This window comes from Mustelus asterias, unplaced genomic scaffold (genome assembly GCF_964213995.1).
Source record: "Mustelus asterias unplaced genomic scaffold, sMusAst1.hap1.1 HAP1_SCAFFOLD_77, whole genome shotgun sequence".
In the NCBI taxonomy this organism is placed as follows: domain Eukaryota; kingdom Metazoa; phylum Chordata; class Chondrichthyes; order Carcharhiniformes; family Triakidae; genus Mustelus; species Mustelus asterias.
Window position 1 is genome coordinate 603,450 of NW_027590136.1, and position 22,632 is coordinate 626,081.

The 22,632-nt window shown below is 46.2% G+C and overlaps 2 protein-coding genes, 1 non-coding gene and 1 pseudogene across 3 annotated transcripts in view; 3 read left to right on the forward strand and 1 right to left on the reverse strand.

Annotated features, from left to right (window-relative positions):
• The window catches only part of LOC144483765 (uncharacterized), an 85,481-nt gene that overhangs the window by 33,707 nt on the left and 29,142 nt on the right, over positions 1-22,632 (reverse strand). The window lies entirely within an intron of this gene.
• The window catches only part of LOC144483730 (uncharacterized), a 68,519-nt pseudogene that overhangs the window by 10,790 nt on the left and 35,097 nt on the right, over positions 1-22,632 (forward strand).
• On the forward strand, positions 8,999-15,258 carry LOC144483717 (uncharacterized). Its single transcript, XM_078202259.1, has 3 exons — positions 8,999-9,134; positions 13,387-14,198; positions 14,703-15,258. The coding sequence occupies exons 2-3, from the start codon at positions 13,732-13,734 to the stop codon at positions 15,256-15,258; spliced, it is 1,023 nt and encodes a 340-aa protein (XP_078058385.1). The 5' UTR covers positions 8,999-9,134; positions 13,387-13,731.
• On the forward strand, positions 9,005-9,077 carry trnar-acg (transfer RNA arginine (anticodon ACG)). Its single transcript has one exon. It is a non-coding gene; the product is annotated as a tRNA-Arg (tRNA).

Consider the following 22,632-nt stretch of genomic DNA (forward strand, 5'->3'; position numbering starts at 1 on the left):
GGGGAGAATGGGCAAACTCCGCACAGCCAGTGACCCAAGCCGGGACTCGAACCCTCTGCTGTGAGGCAGCAGTGCCTCACACTGTGCCCTGCAGAGAGACGTTGAGAGCTGTTAGTTTTACAAGTTATCCACGTTTTCAGAGCCATCACTTCATGTCCTGGTTTGAGAAGGATGGAGAAGTTAAAGTTCAGCTTTCCTCCTTTTGCTGTTGATCCATACTTTGCTTTTTTATCTTTCTGTCTTGTTACATTTTTAATGGTTAATAAACTTTCTGAATTCACCGTTTAAAATACCCTTTCTTACCACATGGTTAAGACACTGGAACCTGGTGTGATTTACGATTGGGGAGGTTATTGTAAACAAGAGAACCCCCATAAATCTTAGTTCAAATAAATCAAAGTTCTTATAAATGGAATGTTATCCTTTATTCTGAGAGAAATTGAACATAGAAGTAAAGATGTTCTGCTTCAGTTGTGCAGGGCGTTGCTGAGATTGCACCTTGAACACAGGGTACAATTTTGTCTCCTATTAAACAAAGGATATAAATGCATTGGAAGCAGTTCAGAGGAGGTTCACAAGATTGATTCCCAATCCAGTCGTGTGAAACATTAACACTGTTTCTCTCTCCACAGATGCTGCAAGACGTGTTGTGTTTTTCCAGTTCTTTCTGTATTTATTTTAGATCTACCTGTAGTGGGAGGAAAAACACTATTTACTATCCAGGATAAAATAAATGTCCTTTCAGTGGAAATGTGCTCTCCCAGGCTCAAAGAGCATCAACCCACTGGAAGCAAAGTCGTGTGACCGGCCAGTCCAACAGAAAGAAACCCTCCGACCCTCCCACTTCACCTACTGTCAGAATGAACATGGTTCAGTCCTGGATGTGATCAACAGCAGCAATAACAGCAGAATCCAACCCCTGTCATCACTTGTGAACTCGCTGGTGTCTCCGCAGGCTGGATGACTGAGTGAATCCCTTCCCACACACGGAGCAGGTGAACGGTCTCTCCCTGGTGTGAACTCGCTGGTGTTCCTGCAGGTGTTCACGCAGAGAGTGATGGGAGTGTGGAATGAGCTGCCGGATAAAGTGGTAAATGCGGGGTCACTTTTAACATTTAAGAAAAACTTGGACGGGTTTATGGATGAGAGGGGTGTGGAGGGACATGGTCCAAGTGCAGGTCAGTGGGACGAGGCAAAAAATGGTTCGGCACAGACAAGAAGGGCCAAAAGGCCCGTTTCTGAGCTGTGATTTTCTATGGTTCTAAGGTGGGATGACGTTCTAAATCTCTCTGTGCAGTGCTAGCAGCTGAACGGTCTCTCCTCAGTGTGAATGTGCTGGTGGATCATCACATCCCGAGAACTTTTGAAACCACTTCCACAATCCGAGCATTTAAAGGGGATCTCATTGGCGTGAGTGAGATTGTGGCTCAGCAGGCGAGATGAATGAGTGAATTCCTTCCCACACACAGAGCAGGTGAACTGTCTCTCCCTGGTGTGAACTCACGGTGTGATCACATGGGTTGGATTCTGCTGTTATTGTTTCTGCTCTCAATTACATCCAGGACTGCATTTTGTTCATTCTCACAGTTGGTCAATGGGGAGGGTCGGAGGGTTTCTTTCTGCTGGACTGGCTGGTCTCACAAAGTTTGCCTCCAGTGGGCTGATGCTCTTTGAGACTTGTTGCGAATACCTGGTTTCAGATTTCACAAGGATCACAGAGTGACAGGGTGTTAGGAAGTTCAGAGATATTTAGTCAGCATTTCTGTCTAATACCCCTCAAACGCCCATCCAATTTCCTTTGTAATTGTTTATTGTCTCCACTTCCTCCACCCTCGTAGGCAGCGAGTTCCAGGTCATTACCATTCGCTGCATCAAAATATTCTTCCTCACATCCCCCCCCCGCCCCCCCCTGCATCTCTGACCTGAAACTTGAAATCTGTGTCCCCCCTCGTCCTTGTCCAATCAGCTAATGGGAACAGCTTTTCTTTGTCCACCTTATCTAAACCTGTCAGAATCTTGTCCACCTCGATCAAATCTCCCCTCAACCTCCTTTACTCCAAGGAGAACAACCCCAGCCTGACATTGACAATAAAGAACAAACTAACAGAATATGTTAATACCTGAAATCAAATGGGAATGTTTAATTTCTGTTTGAAAGATATTGTAAATATATTGTCCTGGACAATAAAGAAATTGGAATAATTCACCTTGGGTGTGGTTGAATGAAATATATCAATCTGGTATCCATCTACAGTCTAGTGAAAGGCTGGAATGTGTAGCTGGGATGAATAAGTTGATCACTTTCTCTGGGAGATATTTGCATCTTTGTCCATGAACTTTGTTTTTTAAAAATCCACATTTGAAAGCCCGGCCACTACATGAAATATCAGCACCATAACAGGGGGAGATAAGAAAGACAGACACTCACTTTGATCTTTTCATCCGTGCATCTGAGAGTTAAGAATGTGTGACATGATTTTGGGATACCGGAGTGAGTGTGCAGATGTGATTTGTTACATGTGAAAAATAGCAAGCCTAAATTCATGGTGAGATGGAGTGAAGAGCGGGTCCCAAACACACACAGCTACTTGAGACACAGCAGGAGATGAAATGGTGAATGTGGCCAGGGGATTGAGACAACATTGTGACATCATCAAGGCACTGACACACACTCCAGAGAGAAACTGAGTTCAAAACAATCAGGATCCAATTAAACACACTGCACATGGACACACAGTGAGGGAAATTACAGTAAAATGGATAATCTATTCATCGAGAAGGAAAGAAGCTGGTGCAGAATGTAGTGTTACAGTCAGAGCGAGGGTGCAGAAAAAGATCAACTGAATGCGAGGTAGGTCCATTCAAAGGTCTGATGGCAGCAGGGAGGAAGCTGCTCTTGAGTCAGTTGGTACGTGACCTCAGACTTTTGTGTCTTTTTCCCAACGGAAGAAGGTGGAAGAGAGAATGTCCGGGGTGGGCAGGGTCCTTAATTATTCTGCCTGCTTTGCCGAGGCAGCGGGAAGTGGATGGGAGGAGGGAGTGCCGAATGTAGTATTACAGTCATAGCAAGGGTGCAAAGAAAGATCAACTGAATGTGAGGTAGGTCCATTCAAAGGTCTGATGGCAGCAGTGAAGAAGCTGCTCTTGAGTCCATTAATATGTGTCCTGACCCTTTGTAGTTTATTGTGGTCTTGGGCAGAGCAGAATCATAGAAATCATAGAAACCCTACAGCACAGAAAGAGGCCATTCGGCCCATCGAGTCTGCACCGACCACAATCCCACCCAGGCCCTACCCCCATACCCCTACATATTTTACCCACTAATCCCTCTAACCTACGCATCTCAGGACACTAAGGGCAATTTTAGCATAGCAATCAACCTCACCCGCACATCTTTTGGACTGTGGGAGGAAACCGGAGCACCCGGAGGAAACCCACGCAGACACGAGGAGAATGTGCAAACTCCACACAGACAGTGACCCAAGCCGGGAATCAAACCCAGGTCGCTGGAGCTGTGAAGCCATACCAAGCTGTGATACAACCAGAGAGAATGCTTTCTATGGTGCATCTGTAAACGTTGGTGAGAGTTGTAGCTGATGTGCCAAATTTCCTTAGTCTTCTGAGAAAGTAGAGGCGTTGGTGGGCTTTCTTAACTATAGTGTCAGCATGGAGGAACCAGGACAGGTTGTTGGTGATCTGGACACCTAAAAACATGAAGTTCTCGACCATTTCTGTATCGTCCCTGTTGACGTAGACAGGGGCATGTTCTCCACTATGCTTCTTGAAATCGATGACAATCTCCTTCATTTTGTTGACATTGAGGGAGAGATTATTGTTGTCGCACCAATTCAGCAGGTTCTTTATCTCTTTCCTGCACTCCATCTTGTCATTGTCTGAGATCCGACCCACTACAGTGGTGCCATCAGCAAATTTGAAAATTGAGTTGGAGGAGAATTTGGCCACACTGTCATAGGTGTATAAGGAATATAGGAGGGGCTGAGGACACGGCCTTGTGGGGCACCGGTGTTGAGGATGATCATGGTAGGAGGTGTTGCCTATCCTTACTGACTGTGGTCTGTGGTTAGGAAGACTCGGATTCACGGTGACTTGGCCACTTGGATTCAGAATTGACTTGCCCATAGAAGTCAGAGAATAGTGATGCAAGGATGTTTTCTGGCTGGAGGTCCGTGGCCAGTCGTGTTCCACAGGGATCTGTTCTGGGACTTCTGCTATTTGTGGTATATATATCAATGACTTGGCTGAAAATGTGGGTGTGTGGGTTACTAAGTTTGCAGACGACACAAAGCTAGATGAAGTTGTAGATAGTGTAGAAGGTTGTCAAAGGATACAGCGGGATATAGATCAGCTGCAGATATGGGCAGAGAAATGGCAGATGGAGTTTAATCCGGACAAGTGTGAGGTGTTGCACTTTGGGAGATCAAATGTTCAGGGTAAGTATCCAGTTAATGGCAGACCCCTGAACAGCATTGATGTACAGTGGGATCTTGCGGTTCAAGTCCATAGCTCCCAAAGGCATGCTTGCCTTTATTGAGTACAAGAGTCAGGATGTCATATTGCAGCTTTATAAAAGTTAGGTTAGGCCACACTTAGAATATTACATTCAGTTCTGTTCGCTGCATTACAGGAAGGATGTGGAGAATTTGGAGAGGATGCAGAAGAGGTTTACCAGGACGCTGCCTGAATTAGAGGGTGTGAGCTATAAGGACAGGCTGGACAAACTAGGGTTATTTACTCTGACGCGGTGGAGGCTGAGGGGAAACCTGATAGAAGTCTATAAAATGATAAGAGACATAGATTGGGTTGACAGTCAGAATCTTTTTCACAGAGTTGAAATGTCTATTACTAGGGGGCATGCACTTCAGGAGAGACGGGGAAAGTTCAAAGGAGATGTGAGGGGTAAGTTTTTTACACACAGAGTGGTAGGTGTCTGGAACACGCTGTCGGGCGGTGGTGGAGGCAGATGTGGTAGGGGTGTTTAATGGGCTTTTAGATAAGCACATGAATTTGTAAGGAATAGAGGAATATGGACCAAGGGCAGGCTGAAGGGATTAGTTTAATTTGGCATCATGTTCGACACAACATCGTGGGCTGAAGGGTCTGTTCCTGTGCTGTACTGTTCTATTTGTGATCTCCATTTAGAAAAAGGAGTGAGGCAGCAGTGCTAACCACTGGCACTGTGGCACGGTGGTCAGCACTGCTGCCTCACAGCGCCAGGGACCCAGGTTCAATTCCGCCCTCGGTTCTCTGTCTGCGCGGAGTCTGCACGTTCTCTCTGTGTCTGCGTGGGTTTCCTCCGGGTGCTCCGGTTTTCTCCCGCAGTCCAAAGATGTGTGAGTTAGGTTGATTGGCCATGCTAAATTAACACTAATGTTTGTGGGGATTAACAGGGTAAATATGTGGGGTTGTGGGAATAGGGCCTGGGTGGGATTGTGGTCGATGTAGACTCGATGGGCCGAATGGCCTTCTATGATTCTATGAAACAGAGGCACTGGAGAAAGGGCAAGAAAGATTCACAAGAATAATCCCAGAACTGTAATCACTTGTGAAAGCGCTGGTGTTTCACCAAGTTTGCTGACTGAGTGAATCCCTTCCCACAGTCAGAGCAGGTGAACAGCCTCTGCCCAGTGTGAACTCGCTGTGTACCTGCAGGTTGGATGACTGAGTGAATCCCTTCCCACGTACAAAGCAGCTGAATGGCCTCTCTCCAGTGTGAATGCGCTGGTGGATCATCATTTCCCGAGAGCTTTTAAAGCCGCTCCCACAGTTGGAGAATTTAAAGGCTCTCTCCAGGGTGTGAGTGATGATCTGTCTGTGCAGTCTGGATAACCGAGTAAATCCTTTCACACTCACCGAGCAGGTAAATGGTCTCTCCCCGGTGTGAACTCACTGGTGTTCCTGCAGGTTGGATGACCATTTAAATCTCTTTGTGCAGTGAGAGTGTGCTGGTGGGACACCAATTAGCCAGAGCTTTTGAAGCCACGCCCACACACACAGCAGCTGAACTGTCTCTCCCCTGTGTAAATGCACTGGTTGATCATCAGTTCCTGAGAGGTTTTGAGTCCGGCCTCTCAGTCAGAGCATTTAAAGGGTCTCTCCTTGGTGTGAGTAACATTGTGTCTCAGCAAGCTGGATGACTGAGTGAATCCCTTCCCACACACAGAGCAGGGGAATGGTTTCTCCCCAGTGTGAACTCGCTGGTGTATCCGCAGTGTGGATAACCTTTTAAATCTCTTTGTGCAGTGAGAGCAGCTGAACGGTCTCTCCCCAGTGTGAACTCGCTGGTGAATCAACAGTTCATGAGAGCTTTCAAAACCAGTCCCACAGTCAGTGCATTGAAAGGCTCTCTCCTGGGTGTGAGTGCTTTTGTGCTTCAGCAGGCTGGACAACTGAGTGAATCCTTTCCCACACACAGAGCAGGGGAATGGTTTCTCCCTAGTGTGAACTCGCTGGTGTTTCCGCAGATTGGATGAACTTTTAAATCTCTGTGCAGTGAGAGCAGCTGAAGGGTCTCTCCTCAGTGTGAGTGCGCTGGTGAATCATCAGATCCGCAGCACTTTTGAAGCCACGCCCACAGTCAGAGCATTTAAAAGGTCTCTCATTGCTGGGAGTGACTTTGTGTGTTGTCAGACCAGATGACTGAGTGAATCCCTTCCCACACACAGAGCAAGTGAATGGCCTCTTCCCAGTGTGAACTCGCTGGTGTACCTGCAGATTGGATGAGATTTTGAACCTCTTTGTGCAGTGAGAGCAGCTGAACGGTCTCTCCTCACTGTGAATGCGCTGGTGGATATTCAGATCCGCAGCACTTTTGAAGCCGCTCCCACAGTCAGAGCATTTAAAGGGTCTCTCATTGCTGTGAGTGACTTTGTGATTCTGTAGGTGGGATGGCTGAGTGAATCCCTTTCCACACACAGAGCAGGTGAATGGTCTCTCCCCAGTATGAACTCGCTGGTGTGTCTGCAGGTGGGATGACCGATTGAATCCCTTCCCACACACAGAGCAGGTGAACAGTCCCTCTGCAGTGTGAAAGCGTTTGTGGGACATCAGTTCACCAGAGCTTTTGAAGCCTCTCCCACAGTCAGAGCATTTAAAGGGTCTCTCCTGGGTGTGAGTGACTTTGTGTTTCAGCAGGCTGGATAACTGAGTGAATCCCTTCCCACACACAGAGCAGGTGAACGGTCTCTCCCCAGTGTGAACTCGCTGGTGTTGCCGCAGGTTGGATGATGTTCTGAATGTCTTTGTGCAGTGAGAGCAGCTGAACGGTCTCTCCTCAGTGTGAATGCGCTCGTGCTCTCTCAGATCCGCAGCACGTTTGAAATCGCTTCCACAGTCAGAGCATTTAAAGGGTCTCTCATTGCTGTGAGTGACTTTGTGTCTGAGCAGGTGGGATAACTGAATGTATCCCTTCCCACACACAGAGCAGGTGAATGGCCTCTCCCCGGTGTGACTGCGTCGATGGATTTCCAGGTCACAGGGGGCTCTGTATCTCTTCCCACAGTCCCCACATTTCCACCGTTTCTCCATGGTTCGGGTGTCCTTGTGACTCTCCAGGTTAAACAGTCAGTTAAATCTCACACAGAACACGGGTACAGTCTCTCCCCGCTGTGAATGCTGCGATGTATTTTCAGGCTGTGTAACTGGTTAAAGCTCTTTCCACACTCAGTGCACTGGAACACTCTCACTCGGGTGTGTCTGTGCCTTGGTGCTTTTCCAGTCACATTGATATTAAAGACCTGTTTTCGCAGACGGAACAGAGAAACATTTCTCCTTCCAGATTCAAAGGCCGATAATATTCAGGTCCGATGAATTGAGTGAGGGTGTCAGATGCTGGTGTGATGTTTGTTTCAAGATTTTGGTCTGTTAATCCTCACCTTCTCATATCCTGTAAACGAGTTTGAAAAATTCATCAATGTCAGTGCAGGATAGAAATTCAGAACAGACAATTCTAGTTTCTATGGAGCATTCTTTCCTCTCTCATTCCCCAAAAGCTGTAAATCTCCATTCCACACACTCTCCCTCCATTCTCACTCTGCTGTATCTAATATTCACCCTCCCAATTCTCCTGAAGGTGCTGATTGAGGCTGATTGACAGATCCATGCTCACTGCTTCCTGTCCTGGGTAGTTTAACAAAACCAGGTTAAAGTCCAACAGGTTTATTTGGTAGCAAAAGCCACAAGCTTTCGGAGCCTTAAGGGAATTCCCACTCACCTGAAGAAGGAGCTTAAGGCTCCGAAAGCTTGTGGCTTTTGCTACCAAATAAACCTGTTGGACTTCAACCTGGTTTTGTTAAACCTCTTACTGTGTTTACCCCAGTCCAACTCCGGCATCTCCACATCCTGTCCTGGGCACAGAGAGCTGGAAATCTCCATGCAGGCTGCCAGACAGATATATGTCTGTCTGACTGGACTAACAATGTGTGGAATGTACAGACTGGATTCACTTCCTTTCCCTTCAGCTGCTGCAAGTCCCCAATTTCCCCAGAATGAGAAAAGAAATGGAAATGGGGAGAAAAGAAAGTGTTTTACTCACAGATGTTGGCCTCTTTTAAGGACTGTTTAACTGTGTCCATTGCAGTACTGAACCCTTTAAAATCACAGAAAGAGTTTAACAAAAGCAGTCCAACAGTTACTAACCCACAGGAGGAATGCTGAGGACAGGAGGAAGATTGAATCTGTCCACTCCCCCAAGGCCCGGGGCTGTGCATGTCCAAGGGAGAGGGGAAGCTGCGCATGTGCGGTGGAGAGCTCCGCCCCCGCCCACATTCTGTGGTGTTGACCAATGGGAACTCTGGAGGACCGGAAGTTCTCTGATCCTCCAGCCAATCAGAGCTTCCCCATTGTCTGAATGCGGAAGTTGTACAATGAGCTTGTTCAGCTGCTCATTCCTGCCCAGCAAAGCTGCTGCTGCTTCTCTCTCTGAATGAAGATTGAGCTTCAGACAGACTCAACCTTCCTCCTGTCTCTCCAACAGCTGTGAGAGTGTGGGCCAGTGGCGCAATGGATAACGCGTCTGACTACGGATCAGAAGATTCCAGGTTCGACTCCTGGCTGGCTCGATGTCAATTTGAAAAATAGTTTGTGAGCTCCTTTTGACCTAAAAGAGGCCAACATCTGTGAGTAAAACACTTTCTTTGCTCCCCTTTTGCGTTTCTTTGGCATTCTGGGGGAAATTGAGGACTTGTTGAATTTTTAACTTCCAGGTCACCACTCGCTGTCTAAATAGAATTCCTCCTCACATTCTTCATGTATCTGTAACCAGGTAATACAGTGCATTACACACAGCATCAGTCAGCTCATTTATGTCCAAATGTAAAACTTTAACGTGGCTGTCAGCTTGAAGATTAATCATGGATCATTTGCACTTCCACAACCCTCTGAGGCAGCGGGTTCCAGGTAATGACCTTTCTGCACCAAAATAAAATTCTTCCCCACATCCTTCCCTTTCTCCCAATCCAGTTATCCAGTCCCACATATGGCACAGATTTTAGTTTCTGGTGTGTAGGCCGGCCGTTACACGTAGATTTTCAGATCTCTGTGTCCAATATAGAAAGTGGTCAGCATGGATCTGTTAATCAGTCTGAATCAGCACCTTCAATAGACTTGGGAGGTCTACCTCTGTGGAGGTAGGCGGGAGTCTCGCATGGTGGTCTGCCTCCCTGGGGCCGGGATCCAGGATGTCGCTAGTCGCGTCCCGGAAATCCTGAGGTGGGAGGGAGAGGAGCCTGAGGTAGCGGTACATATTGGTACCGCTGATGTGGGTAGGAAGGGAGAAGGGGTCATGAAAAGGGAGTACAGGGAATTAGGGAGACAGCTGAGAAAGAGGAAAGCAAAGGTAGTAATCTCAGGATTACTGCCTGTGCCACGGGAAGGTGAGGGCAGGAATGGAGTGAGGTGGAAGATGAATGTGTGGCTGAGGGACTGGTGCAGGGGGCAGGGATTCAGGTTCCTGGACCATTGGGACCTCTTTAGGGGCAGGGGTGATCTGTATACAAAAAACGGGTGGAACTTGAATCACAGGGGGACCAATATCCTGGCCGGTAGGTTGGCTAAGGCTACTGGGGAGAATTTAAACTAGATAGGTTGGGGGGAGGGGAGCTAGAAGAGTTGACTAGGATCAAGGAACTAATTGATGGGGGGGAGGATGCAGGGGTAAGGGGAATTACAAAATTAATGGTAGAGGAGAGGGTGCAAGTGAATGAAGGCGGTAATTTAGATAAGGGAGTAGAGGGAGAGGGTGTTTGCGACTCATCAAAGCGGCTCCAGATAAAAGCTGGAATAAGGACACTTTGCCTGAATGCACGAAGCATTCGGAACAAGGTAAATGAGTTGATGGTGCAAATCAGCACAAGTGGGTACGATCTAGTGGCCATTACAGAAACGTGGCTGAAAGGTGACCAGGACTGGGAGATGAATATCCAGGGGTATCAGGCGTTTAGGAAGAATAGACAGGAAGGAAAAGGTGGTGGGGTCGCGCTATTAATAAGAGATAATATCAGGGTAGTACTGAGGGATGACATAGGCTCTGAGGAACAAAACGTGGAATCATTATGGGTAGAGATGAGGAATAGTAGAGGGAGAAAGACACTAGTAGGTGTGGTATATAGGCCCCGAAATAATAATGTTGAGGTAGGGAGGGCTATAAACAAGCAGATAAGGGATGCGTGTAAAAACGGAACGGCAATAATCATGGGGGACTTCAACATGCACATTGACTGGCAGACTCAAGTCGGTAAGGGTGGAATGGAGGAAGAGTTCTTAGAATGCTGTCGGGATAGTTTCCTTGAACAGCATGTTACGGAACCGACGAGGGAACGAGCTATTTTGGATCTGGTATTGTGTAACGAGGTAGGTAGAATTAAGGATCTTATTGTGAAGGACCCTCTTAGGTCTAGTGACCACAATATGGTCGAATTTCTGATTCAGATGGAAGAGGAGAAAGTTTGGTCCCAAACCAGTGTCCTCTGTTTGAACAGAGGGAAATATGATAGGATGAGGGATGAATTGGCTAAGGTAGCCTGGGAGAGCAGGCTGGCAGGTAGGATAGCTGAGGAACAGTGGAGGATTTTTAAGGAGATCCTTTTCAGTTCTCAGCAAAAATATATTCCAGCAAAAAACAAGGATTGTAAGAAAAGGGAGAACCAGCCGTGGATAACGAAGGAAATAAAGGAGAGTATTAAAATAAAAACAGCTGCGTACAGAGTGGCCAAAAATAGTGGAGAAACAAGTGATTGGGAAAAATTTAAGAAACAACAAAGAGAGACTAAGAAAGCGATAAAGAAAGGAAGGATAGACTATGAAGCTAGGCTAGCAATTAATATAAAAAATGATAGTAAAAGTTTTTATAAATATATAAAAAGGAATAGAGTGGCTAGAGTGAATGTTGGACCCTTGGAGGACGAGAGGGGGGAGTTAATAGTGGGAAATGAGGATATGGCTGAGTCTTTAAATAAGTTTTTTGTGTCGGTCTTCACGGTGGAGGACACAAATAGTTTGCCAAATATTAACGATAGAGGGTTGGCAGCAGGAGAAATACTTAATACAATTAATGTTACCAGAGAGGCAGTGCTGGGTAGACTAATGGGACTGAAGGTGGACAAGTCCCCGGGTCCGGATGGAATGCATCCCAGGGTATTGAAAGAAATGTCAGAGGTAATAGTGGATGCGTTAGTGATTATTTATCAAAACTCGTTGCATTCTGGGGTAGTGCCGGTTGATTGGAAAACGGCTAATGTTACGCCGCTGTTTAAAAAAGGAAGGAGACAAAAGGCGGGTAACTATAGGCCGGTCAGCTTAACGTCTGTAGTAGGGAAAATGCTGGAATCCATTATTAAAGAGGAGATAGCAGGGCATCTGGATAGAAATGGTTCGATCAATCAGACGCAGCATGGATTCATGAGGGGAAAGTCGTGCTTGACGAACATGTTGGATTTTTATGAAGATGTGACTAGGGCGGTTGATGGAGGAGAACCGGTGGATGCGGTGTTTTTGGATTTCCAAAAGGCGTTTGATAAGGTGCCCCATAAAAGGCTGCTGAAGAAGATTAGGGCACACGGAGTTGGGGGTAGTGTGTTAAAGTGGATTGGGGACTGGCTATCCGACAGGAAGCAAAGAGTCGGAATAAATGGGTGTTTTTCCGGTTGGAGGAAGGTAACTAGTGGCGTGCCGCAGGGATCGGTACTCGGGCTGCAACTGTTTACCATTTCTATAGATGATCTGGAGGAGGGGACGGAGTGTAGGGTAACGAAGTTTGCAGACGACACAAAGATAAGTGGAAAAGTGAATCGTGTGGAGGACGGAGAAGATCTGCAGAGAGATTTGGACAGGCTGAGTGAGTGGGCGAGGATATGGCAAATGGAGTATAACGTTGATAAATGCGAGGTTATACACTTTGGAGGAAATAATAACAAATGGGATTACTATCTCAATGGAAACAAATTAAAACATGCTACCGTGCAAAGGGACCTGGGGGTCCTTGTGCATGAGACGCAAAAGCCCAGTCTGCAGGTACAACAGGTGATCAAGAAGGCAAATGGGATGTTGGCCTATATCGCGAGGGGGATAGAATATAAAAGCAGGGATGTCTTGATGCACCTGTACAGGGCATTGGTGAGGCCGCAGCTGGAATACTGTGTGCAGTATTGGTCCCCTTATATGAGGAAGGATATATTGGCATTGGAGGGAGTGCAGAGAAGGTTCACCAGGTTGATACCGGAGATGAGGGGTTTGGATTATGAGGAGAGGCTGAGGAGATTGGGTTTGTACTCGTTGGAGTTTAGAAGGATGAGGGGGGATCTTATGGAGACTTATAAGATAATGCGGGGGGGGGGGGGGGGGTGGGGGGGGCTGGATAGGGTGGAGGCGGAGAGATTCTTTCCACTTAGTAAGGAAGTTAAAACTAGAGGACACAGCCTCAAAATAAAGGGGGGTCGGTTTAAGACAGAGTTGAGGAGGAACTTCTTCTCCCAGAGGGTGGTGAATCTCTGGAATTCTCTGCCCACTGAGGTGGTGGAGGCTATCTCGCTGAATATGTTTAAAGCGCGGATGGATGGATTCCTGATCGGTAAGGGAATTAAGGGTTATGGGGATCAGGCGGGTAAGTGGTACTGATCCACGTCAGATCAGCCATGATCTTATTGAATGGCGGGGCAGGCTCGAGGGGCTAGATGGCCTACTCCTGCTCCTATTTCTTATGTTCTTATGTATACTCAGGAGAGCACAGTGAGAATTGAGGGAGAGTGTGTGGGATGGAGATTGACAGCTTTTGGAGAATGAGAGAGGAAAGAATGTTCCATAGAAACTAGAATTGTCTGTTCTGAATTTCTATCCTGTACTGACAATGATGTCTATTGTAAATTCCTTTCATAGATATCAGGAGATGAGGATTTATAGACAGAAATTTCAAACTAAACATCACATCAAGATTTGACAGAGCCATTCGATTTATTGGGACCTGAATATCATCGACCTTTGAATCTAGAAAAGCAATGTTTGTCTGATCTGTTTGCTTCAGGAGATTTTAAACATCAGTGTGACTGGAACACACCTGAGTGAGAGTGTTCCAGTCCACTGATAGTGGAAAGAGCTTTAACCAGTTACACAGGCTGAAACAACATTGCACCGTTTACAGTGAAGAGAGATCGTACACGTGTTCTGTGTGGACAAGGATTCAACTGATCATCAAACCTGGAGAGTCACAAGGACACCCGCATCATGGAGAAACTGTGGAAATGTGACGATTGTGGACAAGGATTCATGTTGCCCTGTGATTTGGAAATTCATCAACGCAGTCACACTCGGGAGAGACCCTTCACTTGCTCAGTGTGTGGGAAGGGATACATTAAGTTCTCCCACCTGCTGAGTCACAATCTCACTCACACCAATGAGAGACCCTTTAAATGCTCTGACTGTGGGAGTGGATTCAAAAGCTCTGGAGAACTGGTGTCCCACCAGCGCATTCACAGTGAGGAGAGACTGTTCAGCTGCTCTCACTGCACAATGAAATTTAAATGGTCATCCACACTGCGGAGACATCAGCGAGTTCACACCGGGGAGAGACCGTTCAGCTGCTCCATGTGTGGGAAGGGATTCTCTCGGTCCTCCGAACTGCGGGCACACCAACGAATTCACACTGGGGAGAGACCGTTCACCTGCAGTGTGTGTGGGAAGGGATTCTTTCGGTCATCCACCCTGCTGACGCACAAAGCCACTCACACCAATGAGAGACCCTTTAAATGCTCTGACTGTGAGAGTTGCTTCAAAAGTTCTCGGGATCTGATGTCCCACCAGCGCATTCACACTGAGGACAGACCGTTCAGCTGCTCTCTCAGCACAATGAGATTTAGATCATCATCAAACCTGCGGAACCACCAGCGAGTTCACTCCGGGGAGAGACCATTCACTTGCTCTGACTGTGGGAAGGGATTCACGCAGTTATCCGCCCTGCTGACACACCAGCGAGTTCACACCGGAGAGAGGCCATTCACCTGCTCTGTGTGTGGGAAGGGATTCACTAATTTACCCAACCTGCTGAGTCATAAAGTCACTCACACCAGTGAGAGGCCCTTTAAATGCTCGGACTGTGGGAGTGAATTCAAAATTTCTGGGGAACTGGTGTCCCACCAGCGCATTCACACTGAGGACAGACCGTTCAGCTGCTCTCTCTGCACAAAGAGATTTAAGAGGTCATCCACACTGCAGAGACACCAGCGAGTTCACACCAGGGAGAGACCGTTCATCTGCTCTGTGTGTGGGAAGGGATTCAGTCAATCATTCACCCTGCTGACACACCAGCGTCTTCACACCGAGGAGAGACCATTTACCTGCACCGAGTGTGGGAAGGGATTCACTCAGTCATCCACCCTGCTGACTCACCAGCAAGTTCACAGCGGGGAGAGACCGTTCACCTGCTCCGAGTGTGGGAACAGATTCACTCGGTTATCCAGCCTGCAGAGACACAAAGTCACTCACTCCCAGGAAAGACCCTTTAAATGCTCTGACTGTGGGAGTGGCTTCAAAATTTCTGAGCATCTGATAGATCACCAGCGCATTCACACTGGGGAGAGACCGTTCAGCTGCTCTCACTGCACAAAGAGGTTTGGAAGGACATGCACACTGAGGAGACACCAGCGAGTTCACACTGGGAGAGACCATTCACCTGCTCTGTGTGTGCGGAAGGATTCACTCGATACCCCAGCTGCTGACGCACAATGTCCCTCACACCCAGGAGAGACCCTTTAAATGCTCTGACTGTGGGAATGGTTTCAAAAGCTCTCAGGAACTGATGATCCACCAGTCCAATCACAGCTGCTGTGTGTGCGAAGAAATTCACCAGTTCATCCCTCCTGCTGAGACACCAGCGAGTTCACAAGTGATGACAGGGGTTGGATTCTGCTGTTATTGCTGCTGTTAATCACATCCAGGACTGAACCATGTCCATTCTGACAGTAGGTGAAGTGGAGGGTCGGAGGGTTTCTTTCTGCTGGACTGGCCGGTCTCACAATTCTGCTTCCAGTGGGCTGATGCTCTTTGAGCCTGGGAGAGCACATTTCCACTGAAATGACCCACACAAACTGACGAAGAACATTTATTTTATCCTGGACAGTAAATAATTTTTTTCCTAACGCTGCAGGTAGATCTACAGTAAGTACATTTGTCTCTGTTCCATTGAGTCTACAGCACAGGGCCAGGCCAGTCGGCCCAATTGGTCTGTGTCAGTATTTATGCTCCACATGAGCCTCCACCCACCCCCCTCTTCATCTCCCCCCATCAGCATATCCTTCTATTCCTCTCTCCCTCATGTATGTATCCAGCTTCCCCTTCAATGTATCCATGCTGTTCACCTCAACCACTCACTCGCTGGGCAAAGAGGTTTCTCACTGAAATTCCTGTTGGATTATTGAACCCCTTCATAACCTTAAAGACTTCCATCAGGTCACCCTTCAGTCTTCTCTTTTCTAGAGAAAAGCAGCCCCAGCCTTTCCTGAGGGTTAAATGCTCTCAGTTCTGGGATTATTCTTGTGAATCTTTGTTGCCGCTTCTCCAGTGCCTCTATTTCCTTTTTCTAAATGGAGATCACAAATGTTGACAGTGCTCCCAGTGTAGCCGAACCCTGGTTCTAAACAAGTTGAACTGAACCTCCCTGCTGTTCAATTCTATTCCTCGAGAATGGAACCCTGTATATGGGCCCCACACTTTAGGAAAGATGTGAAGTTCTTAGAGAGGGTGCAGAGGAGATTTACGAGAATGACTCCAGGGATGAGGGACTTCAGTGAGTTGGAGGGAGTGGAACAGCTGAAATTTCTCTCTTTAGATCAGACAGGCATTAGGATTGGGAATGGGGCCATTCAGCCCATTGAGTCCATGCTGGCTCTCTGTAGATCAAACTGTTGCCCTGTTCTCTCTCCGTGTCCCTGCGGATTTATTTCCCTGAAGTTCCCATCCAATTTCCTTTTGGAAACATTCCATTATCTCTGCTTCAGCCGCTCGTAAGAAGTGAGTCCCAGATATTTACCACTTCAAATGCAAACGAGGAGCAGAGAGCACAAAAGGAGGCGGTGTGACCCATTGTGCCCCTGCTGCCTCTTCAAACATTCTCAGCAACAAGGTCAAGGAAGACATGTTAAATTCTAACATGTGACTGGAGCTTTATTTTAAAAATTAATGTTGGATTCACCTGCATGCTTGTGGAAGATGCATTGCTGGCAGGAATTGTCTGAACTAAGAATTTCTTCTATTAATTTGATCAGTTGGAGGACATTATATTCTGTCAAATCTGGCTCAAGAGTAAGGTTGATTGCTCAGTTCAAGTAAGAAGGAAAGCTATTGGCTTGCAGCAAGTGTCTTTTCAAACCAGTTTATCTTGTATTAACCTTATTCAGTTGTGGGACATGGACGTCGCTGGCTGGCCAACATTTATTGCCCATCCCTAGATGCCCTTGTTCAGAGGGCAGTTGAGAGTCAACCACGTTGTATGAACCAAATGTGTTCATTAAATATTACTGTATTTAGAACAAAGAACAAAGAAAATTACAGCACAGGAACAGGCCCTTCGGCCCTCCAAGCCTGCACCGACCATGCTGCCTGACTTAACGAAAACCCCCTACCCTTCCGGGGACCATATCCCTCTATTCCCATCCTATTCATGTATTTGTCACGATGCCCCTTAAAAGTCACTACCGTATCGCTTCCACTACCTCCCCCAGCAACGCGTTCCAGGCACCCACTACTCTGTGTAAAAAATCTGCCTTGTACATCTCCTTTAAACCTTGCGCCTCGCACCTTAAACCTGTGCCCCCCAGTAATTGACTCTTCCACCCTGGGAAAAGGCTTCTGACTATCCACTCTGTCCATGCCTCTCATAATCTTGTAGACTTCTATCAGGCCGCCCCTCAATCTCCGTCGCTCCAGTGAGAACAAACCAAGTTTCTCCAACCTCTCCTCATAGCTAATGCCCTCCATACCAGGCAACATCCTGGGGGCGGCACGGTAGCACAAGGGGCGGCACGGTAGCACAGTGGTTAGCACTGCTGCTTCACAGCTCCAGGGTCCCGGGTTCGATTCCCGGCTCGGGTCACTGTCTGTGTGGAGTTTGCACATTCTCCTCGTGTCTGCGTGGGTTTCCTCCGGGTGCTCCGGTTTCCTCCCACAGTCCAAAGATGTGCGGGTTAGGTTGATTGGCCAGGTTAAAAATTGCCCCTTAGAGTCCTGAGATGCATAGGTTAGAGGGATTAGCGGGTAAAATATGTGGGGGTAGGGCCTGGGTGGGATTGTGGTCGGTGCAGACTCAATGGGCCGAATGGCCTCCTTCTGCACTGTAGGGTTTCTATGATTTCTATGATTAAATCTTTTCTGTACCCTCCTCAAAGCCTCCACCTCTTTCTGGTAGCGTGGCGACCAGAATTGAACACTATGTTTCAAGTGCGGCCTAACTAAGGTTCTATAAAGCTGCAACATGACTTGCCAATTTTTAAACTCAGTGCACTGGCCGATAAAGGCAAGCATGCTGTATGCCTTCTTGACTACCTTCTCCACCTGCATTGCCACCTTCAGTGACCTGTGTACCTGTACACCCAGATCCCTTTGCCTATCAATACTCATAAGGGTTCTGCCATTTACTGTATATTTCCTATCTGTATGAGACCTTCCAAAATGCATTACCTCACATTTGTCTGGATTAAACTCCATCTGCCATCTCTCCGCCCAAGTCTCCAACCGATCTATATCCTGCTGTATCCTCTGCTGGTCCTCATCGCTATCCGCAAATCCTCCAACCTTTGTGTCGCCCGCAAACTTACTGATCAAACCAGTTACATTTTCCTCCAAATCATTTGTGCATATTACAAACAGCAAAGATCCCAGCACTGATCCCTGGGGAATGCCACTTGTCACAGCCCTCCATTCAGAAATGCATTCTTCCACTGATACCCTCTGTCTTCTTTGACCACGCCAGTTTTGTATCCACCTTGCCAGCTCACCTCTGATCCCATACGACTTCACCTTCTGCACCAGTCTGCCACGAGGTACCTTGTCAAAGGCCTTACTGAAGTCCATGTAGACAACATCCACTGCCCTACCCTCATCAATCATCTTCGTCACTTCCTCGAAAAACTCGACCAAGTTCGTGAGACACGACCTCCCCTTCACAAAACCATGTTGCCTCTCACTAATACGTCCACTTATTTCCAAGTGGGAATAAATCCTGTCTCGAAGAATCCTCTCCAATAATTTCCCGACCACTGATGTAAGGCTCACCGGCCGGTAATTACCTGGATTATTCTTGCTACCCTTCTTAAACAAAGGAACAACATTGGCTATTCTCCAATCCTCTGGGACCTCCCCTGTCGCCAGTAAGGATACAAATATTTCTCTCAAGGCCCCAGCAATTTCCTCCCTTGCCTCCCTCAGTATTCTGGGGTATATCCCATCAGGCCCTCGGGACTTGTCTACCTTAATGTTTCTCACGAACCCCAATACCTCCTCCTTTTTGATCTCAACATGACTCAAACTATCTACACATCCTTTCCCAGACTCATCATCCACCAAGTCCTTCTCTTTGGTGAATACTGACGCAAAGTACTCATTTAATATCTCGCCCATTTCCTCTGGCTCCGCGCATAGATTCCCTCCCTTGTCCTTGAGTGGGCCAACCCTCTCCCTGGCTACCCTCTTGCTCTTTATATATGTATAAAAAGCCTTGGGATTTTCCTTAATCCTGCTGGCCAATGCTTTTTCGTGACCCCTTTTAGCCCGCCTTACTCCTTGCTTAAGTTTCTTTCTACTTTCCTTGTATTCCACACTTGCTTCATGTGTTCCCAGCCTCCTAGCTTTGACAAATGTTTCGTTTTTCTCTTTGACGAGGCTCACAATATCTCTCATTATCCAAGGTTCCCAAAACTTGCCATACTTATCCTTCACCCTTACAGGAATGTGCTGGTCCTGAATCCCTATCAACTTACACTTGAAAGCCTCCCACACGCCAGATGTTGATTTGCCCTCAAACATCTGCCCCATCTGGTAGCTATTTATTAGCTACCAGTCATGAACAGATGAGAAATTAATGAGCCTTAATTGAGTTATAGTTAATCAATGAATCAGTCGTTATAGTAAAAGATTGAGTTTAATTGCTGTGTATGTAAAGAATGTGCAATGAGGATAAATGTACTGGCGAGAGAGACCTTCAAGCTCTGATTCGCCTCAACATTTGAAACTGTGAGAATAAGGGATTGTATAGAATCAGCTAAAGGGATAGTATGAACCAGTTCTCTTGTATTCCTGTCTAAGATAATAAGAGGTGGTGGTGTTAGTAATTGAGGATCCAGTTAAATTAATCTAGTGGTCAAATTGACCAATTGTCATGATACAACAGGCCCAACTCTGACGTGAAGTAATCGTCACTTTGTGGATAAAAGTAGAGGTTCTGAACGTCTTCCTTGTGAGCCAAATACTGAAAACTCCCGAGGCTGAGTTCCAAGGAAATTACTGTCAGAGAAGGAACCAGAGAGGGTTACTCTTCTACAGACTGATCACCCGCATGAAGCTGTAAAAGTCAATGTCTTAAAGTTTATTTATTAGTCTCTCTATTTGTGCGATGCCCATGGCAGTTTCCCAACTGGGGCGCAGGCCCTGTTATTCTCAGCTAATATTAGCCTCAACTCCATCGCCTGGCTGTCATTGACACGAGCAATAGAGACAGAAAGGTGCCCAGGCTCAAATGGGAAGTCGAAATGTGTGCCTTTAAATGAACTGTTAGGATCTCTGATGATCAACAATTTTTAAAAAAATTCTAAACCCAGTGAGTAAATTAAAGAATGACATGACAAAACTTCAAGTTTATGGCGTTTACTCCAACAAACTGGAAGCAACAATGATTAAACACTTTTTTATAGGGAACATCGCCCTTAAACTGTAAAATTAAACTTTGCCCTTTTACTCTTAACACCATTAAATATCCACTCAATGGATATATTTTACCCTGCCTTGGAATGTTGACACTCTTTCTCCAAAAACCAGCCCAAAGTGATTCTTTCCTCCTCAACAGTTTATTTCCATTGTTTTCCTTTTCCAGTCTGGCAACCTTTAATCCCAGAACTGTCCTTCACAGTGATGGTTCTCCTGGACATTTTCCCACGAACACAAGCAAGGCGAATCTTCCAGCCTTGGTTCAGAATTCTCAGGAATTTGTGACCAACATTCGACATCGGAGCAGAAGTCGGCCATTTGGCCCTTTGAGTCGGCTCCACCGTTTATTTACATCATGGCTGATCTTTTTGTGTTGCGTTCTCGTGCTATACCCGATACTTTTGATGCCCTTATCCAACAAGAATTAGTATAAAGGCAAAATTCTGCTGTTGTTGGAATCTGAAACAAAAACAGAAAATGCTGGACAATCTCAGCAAGTCTGACAGCATCTGTAGAGAGAGAATGGAGGCAACATTTTGAGTCAGGATTACTCTTTGTCAGAGGTGAAGACAAGGAAAATCGGACAAAATTGGGAAGCAATCTATTAAACCTCCTCTGAACCACTTTCAATGCATTTGTATCATTTCTTAAATAGGAGACAAAGCTGCACCGAGTGTTCAAGATGCAGTCTCAGCAACGCCCTGCATAACTGAAGCAGAACATTTTTACTCCTGTGTTCACTTTCTCTCGTAATAAAGGATAACATTCCATTTGTAGGAACTTTGATTTATTTGAACTAAGATTTATGGGGGTTCTCTTGTTTACAATAATCTCCCTAATCGTAAATCACACCAGGTTCCAGTGTCTTAACCATGTGGTAAGAAAGAACACATTAAATGGTGAATTCAGAAAGTTTATTTATCATTAAAAATGTAACAAGTCAGAAAGATAAAAACGGAGTGTCGATTAACAGTTAATAGAGAAAGTTTAACATTAACAATTGAACAGACTTCTCTCCATCCCTCTCAGACCAGGACATGAAGTGACCGCTCCAAAAACATGGATAACTTGTAAAACCAACAGCTCTCAACACCTCTCTGTAAACATCTCTCCCTCCACCTCTCTCTACCAAATTGCCTTCTCAAGACCACTTTTTTATACTTTAAAAATGCCGAAAGCCCATCTTAGCCAATTCCCATAAATCTTCAATTATAAACTAAAATAGACATGAGTTTTCAGATGATTTGAAAAGAAATGAACTGTCTGCTGAAAGGGTTAACTTTTCTACAGAACCTAAAGGGATGGGGAGTGAGCAGCAAACACTTGGCCCTCAATAATACCACTTTACACAAGAATAAAAATCAAAACAAACTCGATTGTAAACTTCATCTCTTAATTTTTTTGTTATATTCCAGAACCTAATTATTTTCATTTGATCAGTTTTTGTTAGGGATGGACAACTTCTGTTCTTTATAAACTGATTCACCCATTTTGTTTATTCTACATGGGCTCGGAGAATCAGAACCCAGACTTTATCATCCTTATCCTTTTTCTCCCTTTGCCACCACTCCCTCTGTTTTGCGGGAGGGTCGTGGGGATTCCAATCAGAACTAATCATTTTATCAGAAAAGTTAAATACTGCGGATGCTGGAATCTGAAACAACAACAGAAAATGCTGGAAAAGCTCAGCAGGTCTGGCAGCATCTGTGGAGACAGAGTGGAGCCAATGTTTCAAGTATGGATGACCCTTCATAAGAGCTGTTATGAAATGTCTTCCAGACTTGAAACGTTGGCTGTATTCTCTAATAATTTTATCGATAAGTTTCTTGTTCTTAGTTTCCAAACAGCAGGTAAGAGACCTGTCCAGTCCTCACTCGAGCTCTGATTTTTCACTGGCCATGCTTGGGTCAGTTTATAACCATTAGAATCTACTCTGAGGTCTGCTTTTCAGTCCAGTGCTACTTGGAGTATACCGTCACTTCACTGACTATCGGGTCACATGTCCCTCACAGTTCTTATCACAAATTTGGGATAAAATAATTTAAACAATGCCTGAGAACGCTTTTTAACTTCTTAACCAACTACCTACCACTGTTTGTTGATTGGTCAGACCCCCTTTTTACAGATTCGGGTATCTCAGCCGCTGAACACCAGCCGGTCCTGGAATAAGTTTAATTCTAACCCATTCTGAGTAAATATTCTCACCAGGTCCTC

What these genes read in the sequence shown, in the direction of transcription:
- LOC144483717 (XM_078202259.1), top strand. Translation starts at nt 13,732, where the DNA reads ATGGAGAAACTGTGGAAATGTGACGATTGTGGACAAGGATTCATGTTG. An exon ending in TGTGGGAAGGGATTCTTTCG is followed by an intron (nt 14,199 to 14,702) that starts GTCATCCACCCT and finishes GAGATTTAAGAG; the next exon opens with GTCATCCACACTGCAGAGAC.